We start from the raw sequence: 11185 nt of genomic DNA, 5'->3' as shown, positions 1-11185 counted from the left end.
CCTATATATGTGAGTAGCTCTAAAATAATAAATAAACAACAATAGAGTTTTTATTTGCATTTAAATCTATTTCTGGTTATTCACACAAGATTCCAGATGATACTATGGTTATTTACTCATTGCAGGGATCTTTGATGTTGTGGTTGTGAAGAGGATCATATATATGCCATCTAAGGCGTTGATGTGTGTAGGAAAGGGCTTGACCAAAAGTTCTTGGGAACTTATGGTAAGTTTACAAGACAACATGGAAATTTTTTTTCTCCCATTCAAGTTCAATAGATGTACGAATTTTCCTCTCTCATGATGTATCTTACGTAGCTACGAAACTCTTGATTTAGTTTCAGTTGTGGTTTAATAACTACTTTTTGTTTAAAGATAACAAGTGTGGTCCCCTGGTAATTCTTGTAGACATAAAAAATATATATACACATATATATAACTTAAAATTTATTGGTCCACATCATCTTCAAAAAATTATCAATTCACTTGATATGAGTGATGAAATTAAAAATTTAGTTTAAAATGGTAAGTAGAATATTTCATTTAAGCAACAAAGTAAAACACACTATTGTTGTATCACTCTTTGTGTGATAAATATTATCATGATGAGTTTTCCATAAAAAAAATAAAAAAGTTGAGTATGAATATAATAACACATGGGACTATATGTATTTATAATTAAAAACCCTTTTTTTGCAGAAGATAAAAGGTAGGTTTTGAAAGGACCCCAAACCTTATAAGAAACTAATAAAAAGTATAACTACGATGACTACCATAGAACAAACAACCCATGGGCTAGAAGCAACCCACAACACTCACATGATCACAATTGATGAAGGGAAAGAACAACAAAAGATCAACTAACTCGAGGTGGTTTGAAACTAAACCAATCCAAAGAGCTCTAGGAACTCATAATTATATCTCCCCTAAAAGAATGATGCATTTATCATTCCTTTAAGTGATGATAGTAATTTATTTATATATTATCTATAACCAAGTACTCTCAACATACATGGAGCATCTAATACATCACTAATAATGTGACTATTGAACAAACACTCAATTGATTCAGAACTTGGAAACCTCAATAATGTTTTGAAAAGATGGTAATTTGAAGATGGTGTAGCTTTTGAAACCCGCTTTGGTAAGAATTTGTTTAAATTGCATCTCTGTTCGCTCCTTTCCACCAGTACTCAATAGCATCATTTCCATATCAAATGCCAGTCCCACTCCCCTTAGAAGATTTTCTTTGTTATCTTCATCTTTTTTTCCTTCAGCAATAAGGGCATCAACGATTATAACTTTTCCATTTTCTGGTATAGCCTCATAGCACCTTCTCAACACTCTTACACAATCATCATCACTCCAATCATGCAAAACTGACTGCAATAAAATTTTCAATTCAATTTAAGTTACTCTTTAAAATTTTAAAGTTGGCGCAAATATAACCTAAGATTATATACCTTGATAAAGATTGCATCAGCTGATGGAATATGCTCAAACATATCGCCACTCACATGTTGTACTCCTACAATGTTAAAAACCAACCCATATTAGCTTACAATCAGATGTTGAACTCCTATAATTTAAAAGAAAAACACCATATTAGCTTACTATCATTTTGATGCACAAAATATTATATTAATAAACAATAATTATTCATAATTATATGTACTAATCAGTAAACTGATGGCATCATTGTGAACCCAATCTTTTTCTTTTAAACGAAACTAAACAGACCTAAGACTAATTAAGCCTCCCCCAACATCGACCAAAGAATCAATCTTCTTAAATCCCTCCTCATAAATCTTGACAACACTAGACATGACAGCACGAGTGTCACAGGACATGGCCTCGTTCAATGTCTTGTTGGCTTCAGGATTGTTTGCAACGTAGTCCCAATAACTCATACCAAAAGCCTTACTGAAGGCGCTGCTGCCTTCTAACACAGACTCATGCAGATGCAGCCATCCCTGGAGGCTACTATGATTGTTGAATGCCAACAACCAAGGAACATAGTTTTGCACGGATACACCTCCTTTTCTTGTTTCCTTAACAAGTAATCCAGAAACGCCTGTGAGGCCATATCTAGTTTGCCTGAAGTCCTCCTGGTGTGGGATCTCAATAAACACTTCCTGGGAGGCTAGAAATCTCAGAAGACGAAACAGATATTCTATGGGAGGGGGGCTTTCTTCTTTGGTGGACTCTGAAATATGAGCAGCAATTTCTTCTACGGTAAGAGAGCCTGAAGCCTCAGCAATTATGTCCGGAATATTCAGCAAAACAGCAGCTCTCACAGCCATGGGCTTAGCTGAGCCGAGCATTATGTCATACAGTTTTAGCTTATCCATTTGGGCTTCTTGTTCAGAAACCTGGGGAATTGCAACTGTAAGTGGAGGAGCCATTGAGAAGCAAGCAGAAGTTCACAATGTATGGATTGAATCAAAATGCAATGTGCTTCACAAATGAGAATGAGAACAACTATTTATAATTACTTTCAACCTGTAACTTCAGTTATCATAATTGCAGTTAGAATTTGAAAAATATGGGGAAGCTATCTAAATAAAGTAAACCCTCAAACAATTTGCCTACTCATCTTGACTGTCTCTCGAAAAATCTGTTGACGAAATATAAAATCAATTTGTAAATGTCATGAATCAAGCACGCTTTTCCAGATCTGTTCGCCTATTCAAAGAATCCATAGTTGAAGCATGAATCAAGCATGTCCTTTTAAATCTGTTCGCCGGTTCAACTAGGCAAAGGGAAAACGTGGTGAAACATTGGTACAACATCTTTTCTCATTTCTTATTTCACTAAATTTACTCATAATATAATGTCTTTTTCTATTAATTTTCAATTCAAAGGGAGAATGGAATTCCAAACTTTGGTACAACATCTTTTCTCATTTCTTATTTCACTAAATTTACTCATAATATAATGTCTTTTTCTATTAATTTTCAATCAACAAATATTTATTCCAGTTCTTAATCAATCTTAATTTTATAAGTTGTAATAACCACATCAACTATTTACAACAATTCGAGGAAATCATAGAGTCTAATATTTAACCATTTGAATTCAACAACATCATTATAACATTAACCATATAATATAGAAAAATAGATAATAATATCACATTTAAATAGTTTATGGAAATGTGGTTTCCTTAACTATAACATACATGCTTTCATCATGTTGCGTTGAGGAGAAGAGAAATAATGTATAATAATACAAACCATTCACCATCATGCTCCATTATGCATCATAGTCAATCGAAGTCATTAAATTTATTACCAATAGTGAATATCCTTAAGATTTATAGTAATCACATGTAAACCTGTGACTTACACTCTATGTATTTGAATGAACCAAGAAACATTGTGTCGTGTTATTGCATATGATGACGTGTCTGTTTCAACTTCAACATTTTTTAATACATGCGTGGATATATATTTATCATTGGAATTGTTGACACTAATCAAAGTTACACAAATTGAAAGTTTATAGAATCTTGCATGAATAATTAATCAAGGTGGGGTATAGTTAGCAATTATTTATGCCAAAACTTGGTTCACATGCATTCCTATTAAAGAGTGAGATGCTTTTGGGGTTCTTTTGTTGGGATGAACTCCATTTATAAACCATTCCGCATCATTGTTGTTGGCATTGGTCATCTATAGAGGAAATTAGGAAATAATGGGAGAGGACCAAATGAGAATCCAATGTATGGTATGTTAACCACGACCATATAGATTCTCCAATTACTTTTTACGATGAATTACCTCTAAATGAATTCGATGCATCAAATGTGGTTGACGTTGAAGTGTAGCAACTCTTTTCTTATCTCTACATGGGTTCTGTTGGGATGTATTTTGAATTTTTTTCTCTAAGAATGGTCTAGGGTTTAAGTTATTTTCATGTTCTAAGCCTAAAACCTTAAAAACTAAGTCCTAGCCCTGCTGCATTTTCTTTTTGTTCATTTCAGGTGGTGACCTTCAACAGTCGGTTTCCGGTGATTTAAGTTATCTTCTAAGCCTATTATGTCATCGACCCCTTGTGTTAGCTATCCTGTCCGACCCTTTCCTTTTGTAGCTTAATTTTCCCTCATCTTCAACCAAATCTACAGCTTGCATTTGTGTGCGGTTGCGTGATTAGATCAATTGGCCAGTTAATGCTAACTCCGCAAGCCCACCTTTCTACCCGGTACCTGGATCCCATTTGAACCGGTCAAATCCCACATGGACTAAAAAGCTCTAGCCAGATCAGCGGTCGCGAACACGTAAACAAAGGTGGGTCCGATATCTTAGTGATATTTATTGGTCACTTCTTAGTGATCTGACCACCCAAATTATTGCGCAACTCCGCTACTAATAGAAGTTGTATGTTGAGGTTAATTCCACAACCCCACCACTTACATGGGTAGTGGGACCTTCTTGAGCTTAATATGCCTATATGTGGACCAATGAATAGATGACGCATGGATGTCGGGATGATATGGCGAAAAGGTAGGCCCGGTAGGGTCGCATCCTTTGTAACATATGTAGCAAGCAACTTAAACAAGATCGATGGACCCGATGATCGCGCGATTACACGATTGCCAAAAGGTGCACCTGGAAGTTAACTCCGCATATTTGCTTCAGAAGTGGCATATATGTCCCATGCAAGATTATGTTAGTTACCCAGAGAAAATGAAATATGAACACATGGATAGCCAAGCCATGTAATAAGAATGTGGGTCAAATTCTCCCCACTTTTAAGTGCGATAAAGGAAGATGATTTTATAGAAGATCAATGGCTAGGATCTCTATGTGATTGCACGATTGGGCAGGGATGCATGACCAAGTTAGTTCCACAATTCCGTGAAGGCTTGAGAACTAAGGGCAAAATAAAAACATTAAAATTTCTTCTACATGTCTGCTTCTCATTTGTCGCCGACTGAACGAGAGTTTGTTGTTGGGGCCCCAACGTTCAAATATGAATTGCAACGACTCTCTCCTTCTATCACACTAGCCTACGTGCCCCTAGTAAATGGGTCCAATTCGCCCTTTATGATCCACATATTTTGCCTATTTTATCACCGTTCCTTCTCTAATTCACACTCATAGTGCTATGTATATGCTCTGTTATTTTGTGCTTCTTTACTCTTGCAATTAGGGTTTCTAAAAAATGATTATTGTTTGCATTCTGCTGCATACCTTTTAGCCTTTAGGTTTTCTCTGCATAATCCTCAATTGTTTATAGTTGCCTAAGTGCTAAAGGTTTAAGCCTGAATTGAATTTCAAGAGCTTCTTGTTACTGTTTCATTGAGTCTGCGCATAAACCCTAACCTTAGAAATGGCAGAGTCCTCTAGTTTCGAAAGATGAAATTCTTTGAGGAAATAATCATGCAACTTCCTGGATGAAAAAAGATTTAGAAGAGGTGTAAGCCAGGGTCTAGACAAGATGAATTTATTGTTGACAATTTTTCTAGAATTAGAGATGCATTGATTCTACCATGCGGTTTCAGCCTGTGGAGAAGAGGGTATAATAAGAAGAAATAGAGAGTCTCAGTATCAAATATATGGAATTGCAATTTAGCAAAGCTTGTAGTTCCAAATGTCCATTTAAACACTGAATTGATCACTGAAATTGCTTCAGATTACATGGTTGATACTAGAGAGATTGTGTCCAGTGAAGGGGAGAGGATGACAAAAATCACTAGAGATGTCATCAATGAAGTTTTAATGCTCAACCCTAACACATATTGGGCTATTGATCCACATGAGTTAGTTACAAAATACAAGAAAAATGAGCTCCTATATAGAAGAAAATTAACATCATTTACGCCTCCACACATAAATGGGGATGATAAAAAGTTGACACCACAACAGACTGCCCCTTACAACACAAATTTATTTATCAATTCTTTATTGGATACATTCTATGCCTTATGTCAAGTATGTGTTGCAGATGCTAGGAAATTGATTCCAAATTTGATGCTGATGATTTTTATGGATATCCAAAGTAGGGATATCAATAGGCCTTTTGACTATGCTTCCTTAGTAGATGAGGATTTGCATAGTGCCCTATGTGATTTCAAAATTGGCAAATCAACAATTTTCAGGTATTACTTTCTCCTAATGCATATATTCTTGTATAAAGGCCTTAAGGTTTGACATCTCAATTTGTAGATTGCAACCTTGGTTAGAGGAGAACAGCTCCCAGTTCAGGAATGGACCTACATTTGGGACTCACATATGAATGAGTCAAATTATTTGACCTTTGAAATTGTTTTTGTAAGAAATCTTTTAAGTATTTTGCAGAAGGGAGTTAGGCGGGGTCTAATCCCGAGGGATAAGGAATTTCTCACGCCCAAAGACCTTAAGCTTTAATTAGGTATTACCCACAATTGGGGGTCATGGTTCTACTTTAAGGACCATAGAATCATAAGGGTTTTTGGCAGCCCTGTTACTCCTAGGGTTTTGCCTATCACTTGCCAAGATAAGTTGACCTTCTTAGAAATCATGCATCAATTAGCTGAGGCTGATAAATCCTTCGTAGGGGGGTCACATAAGAAAGGATCAATGATCCCATCACAAGTGGTGATTGGGATGTATCACTTTTTAAATAAGAAGGCATATGATATCCTAGATTCTATGTTGAACAAGTATAGAATTTCCCAAGCCAAATATAGTTTATTAGACTCTGATTGGCTTAACAAAAAGCTTGGGAAGGCCAAGACACTAGAACATCAATGGGATGAGGAAGATGATGAATACCTCAGAAGGAATGCAGAAAACTATGAGAAAGTTTGAAAAGAAAGGAGAGGTGGTATAAAATCCAATATGAGGAAAATAGAAGATGGAGGGAGGACAATTCTTATTCTCCAACATGGGAGATGCAACTAATTCTAGAAAAAAAGATGAGGGAAATTTTTGCTACTTACACAGATGTTGACAAAATGACTTTACCTCACGAAACACCCTACTTGGATGTTGTACCTCCAGTGCAAGTGGTAGAGGAGGATAGGCCAAAATATCCTGAGTCAATTGGATCCCTTATTGGTCCTAATTCCCCTCCCCTAAGTCCTTATGAACCTCCATCCGCATCTACTCTTGACCCTGAGTCAGGACACCCTTCCCCTTCTGAAAGATTTCTTGCAAAAGCTATTAGACAACTCAAATAACCAGAAGACATCTGAGAGGGGGGGTGAATCAGTTGTCACCAGATTACCAGAACCTTAAGCAATTAAAACTTTAATACCAGAACCCAAAAGATCAATACCGGAACGCATAAACCAAATACTGAAATAGAAGATAAACCAATTAACTAAAAACAACAACCAGAGAATACATACCATCCACATGACACCAAGATTTATACGTGGAAAACTCGGTAAAGGGAAAAAAAATGGTGGGAAGCCTACCCACAGTTAGATAATACTTCTGCAGTAAGTATGTGAATTATAATTAAGGTGCCTGCACTTGCAGGAAGGCCAACAACCTAGAGAATACTACTCATCACAAAAGGAGTCTCACTGACTACATAAAAATCCAGACTACAATCTGTAGAATTGAATGAACTGCAAAGATAGCATCTCCTATGCCTGAGTATAGTTCCGGCTAAGCTTAATACCGAAGGACAAAATCCTCTTACATAAACCCAACTCGATCACCAATGATCGACCAAATCCCGTGCCTGAATGATTATTACATTATGCGCTCATATACATCCTCACATATCCCTTGCAAATATGATCTACAATGAGATCTTACATCATATATATACAAACCCTCGACCACAAACAATAAGGTCGACCACCAGACAATAAAACAATTACATAATTATAAAACATGCCGGCCAGAGACCAAACAAATAATATCCAACCGATAAGACATCCAAGAAACACATCGAGAAGTTCAATCCACACGTTACATTAAGTCGGTCGATAACCTAGACAATACCGGGACCCAATTTAGGTCCACACATGCTAAAGCAATGATCCCAATCAACTAAGTCTCGAAGATGATAACCATCAGTATCTTGAATCTCCACCAGAATCCGCACCAACACCACTTATGCATATCATCAAAGATCTTGAACAAAGCTCTCTCGATGAAACCCTTGTCGGAACAACAAACCAAGCTTATCGGCATAAAGGATAGCATCCGATCACCAAATCAAAACCAAATGATTGAACATGAATCTGAGTAGCATGAATAAGCCAATTCGATAACCCAAACATACTAGAGCATACCTGATCATCATGATCTAATCCAACCAGAAACCAAACAACTTACCGGGACCAGAAGGATACCGATAAAGAACCAAAATAGGTGGTGTTGACATCAATGACGAAACATCAATGCAACACATAATCAATTCCTCCAAATGGCCAAAAAAAAAAATTCCATGATAAGCCCTATTGGTGTACCATCTTAGAGTGGTCTTATTTTCTGAAATCCTAGAGAGCCTTAGGGCTACTACCCCTTTGCACATATTATCCCCAGGAAGAGAAATCCCTTTCCAGTCATATCAAGGTTTTGAATTTCAAGGAGATGAGCCTTTATCTCCTCATAGATTTGATATGAGGATATGGGTTATAATTCAAATTCCTTCTTGTTAGCAACAACAAGGAGAGACAACTGAGAAGGGGGGGTGAATAAGTTGTCACGGGAACATCAAAATCAACCTAACAAACAAATATGATCAATTGCAACAACAAGAAGGATAAGAAAAATAACATCACAACACATAACACCAAGATTTTGACGTGGAAAAACCGGTTAAGGGAAAAACCAAGGGTGGGACCCTACCCACAATGAAATGATACTCTGTAGTACTATGTGAAATAATTACAATGGGGAATGCACATGCATTTAGGCTCATTGCTCGAAATAATAACCCGAAAGGCTACAACCCTGAGGGAAGGTTCACTACCTTACAAGAAGTCGAGCACTGAATTACAAATTAAGTAGACAACAATCCTGATTATATGAACTAAATAAATAGCATCTCAAATGCCCGATAACAGTTCCAGTTAAGCACCACAGTCTACAACACTTCAATCTCTGGTCGAACGCAACACCAAAGGATAGATTTGCATATGCTTGCACAAATAAATTCTTCTGGTCATTCAGACACCACCAATACATGTATTGCATGAATAATGCATCTATATATACCGATCATCAACCTTAGCATAAGGTTGGCTCAACCCAAAAAGATGCTGATGGTTATCATGTTCGAGACTTAGTTGATTGGGATCATTGTTTTAGCATGTGTGGACCCAATTTGGTTCCCAATATTGTCTAGGTTATCGATCGACTTAATGTAACGTGTGGATTGGACTTCTCGATGTGTTTCTACCCTTTACCGGGTTTTCCACATATAAATCTTGGTGTCATGTGGATGGTATGTATTCTTTGATTGTTGTTTTTAGTTAATTGGTTTATCTTCTATTTCAGTATTTGGTTTATGCATTCCGGTATTGATCTTTTGGGCTCTGGTATTAAAGTTGTAATTGCTTAAGGTTCTGGTAATTTGGTGACAACTGATTCATCCCCCCTCTCAGTTGTCTTCCGGTTATTTGAGTTGTCTAACAACTTTTGCAAGCAATTTTTGAGCAGGGGAAGGGTGTCCCGACTCAAGGTCAAGAGTAGATGTGGATGGAAGTTCTTGAGGACTTAGGGGAGGGGAATTAGGACCAATAAGGGAGCCGATTGACTGAGGATATTTTGGCCTATCCTCCTCTACCACTTGCACTGGAGGTACAACATCCAAGTAGGGCCCGTCATCTGGTCTAGGAAGCGTCCAAAAGATGCTGCTCCTCAGATCCACCTCTTGACGTCCTTCAACAATGCCTCTCAAAGACGAATCAATGATGCTCTAATGGCTCTGATACGATGTGAGATTTTGCCAAGATCAAGATCTCAATGAAAAGTACAAAATAGAGAGACAAAATATAGGACAAGAATAAACTGTATTCTCATCAATAGATGAATGATCAATTGTTCAATAGTTGTTCAATAGTTGTTACATACAATGAATTTTAGCTTGCTTATATAGGCAAGGCTATATGGATATGTGGGCACACAAACATGACATGTGGCTCAATAAGAAACAAGGGTAGGTAGGAGATAGGTTTGTTAGGTTGGAGAAACAATAAAATATTCCACATGTGGTGGATCACCCACCGAAGGTGGAATTATCACTTCACAATAAGTGCATATGATGGAGTAGTAACAAGATCACACCATAAAAGGTGGAAATTCTCCTACACATACTATCCCAATGTGGCACAAACACCCAAGTATCTCATACCCAAACTACTATGAAATGCATTATCCTAAGTAAACTTAAGTAAGGTGTAATAATATCCAACATGAATAATTAATTACACCAACAAAGATGAAGGCTGTGATTTAGGACTAGAAGATTGAGAAGCCACCCACCAAGTAGGCCATCGGTTCGTGCCTTTGGTGGGAGTGGGTGTGTGTGTGTTTTCTTTGTTTGTCTATAGTCTCGTCTATCTTTGATTTTTCTCCATGCTTTTTCTCACTTTTTCGTTTATGTAACAGTAATGTAATGGTTTAGGCCTTTCCTAGTTTAATCTAATCAAAACATAATCTTAATATTGAACATTATATTATAATTCTTTTAAACATTATAAAAATCTAATACTTGCTATACAAGTACTAAATAAATAAATAAATTAGCTTGAATTAAAAAGATTTATAAACATTCTTAAAAAATTAACAACATGACTTTTTATCAATCGATGATATCATTGTGTATAGATTTTTTGTATATGATTATGTAATCTTTTTCAGTATCATTTATCTTTATATAATGACAATAAGAATCAATAAAAGTTTACAATCAACAATCCATTGTTGAAATTTTAAACCCAACTTAGAATATTTAAGATGATTATTCCTAGCACATGTGCTTGACCTTAGATGATTGTTGACATTTATTGACTAAAACGTTCAAATGATCCCGTTTCTTGACTCTAATGTTATATCATCTGAATAAAGCGAAAATGATCTTATCTGAAAACAGAAATCGTTTATGGTAGATTGGGAAAAGGAGATCCCAAGGAATAAGATCATTGTAAAGACATGGAAGACGTGATGCTGGACATGGCCGAGACGGAGGGCCAAACAATCTCACGGGTCCACATCAAAGGAATCATTTTGGTAAG

The 11185-nt window shown here is 36.5% G+C and overlaps 1 protein-coding gene across 1 annotated transcript; it reads right to left on the bottom strand.

The window, feature by feature from the left end:
* Positions 1–1068: 1068 nt before the first annotated feature.
* On the bottom strand, positions 1069–2410 carry LOC131051044 ((R,S)-reticuline 7-O-methyltransferase-like). The gene is made up of 3 exons (XM_057985389.2): positions 1748–2410; positions 1464–1528; positions 1069–1383 (listed from the first exon to the last, which is right to left on the bottom strand). Exons 1-3 carry the CDS (start codon positions 2403–2405, stop codon positions 1069–1071), a joined length of 1038 nt encoding a protein of 345 aa, XP_057841372.2. The 5' UTR covers positions 2406–2410.
* Positions 2411–11185: the final 8775 nt, after the last annotated feature.

The sequence above is a fragment of the Cryptomeria japonica genome, chromosome 6, assembly GCF_030272615.1.
Source record: "Cryptomeria japonica chromosome 6, Sugi_1.0, whole genome shotgun sequence".
Lineage (NCBI taxonomy): Eukaryota > Viridiplantae > Streptophyta > Pinopsida > Cupressales > Cupressaceae > Cryptomeria > Cryptomeria japonica.
The sequence above is the reverse complement of the archived record's forward strand: the minus strand, read 5'-3'. Positions and strand labels throughout refer to the sequence as shown.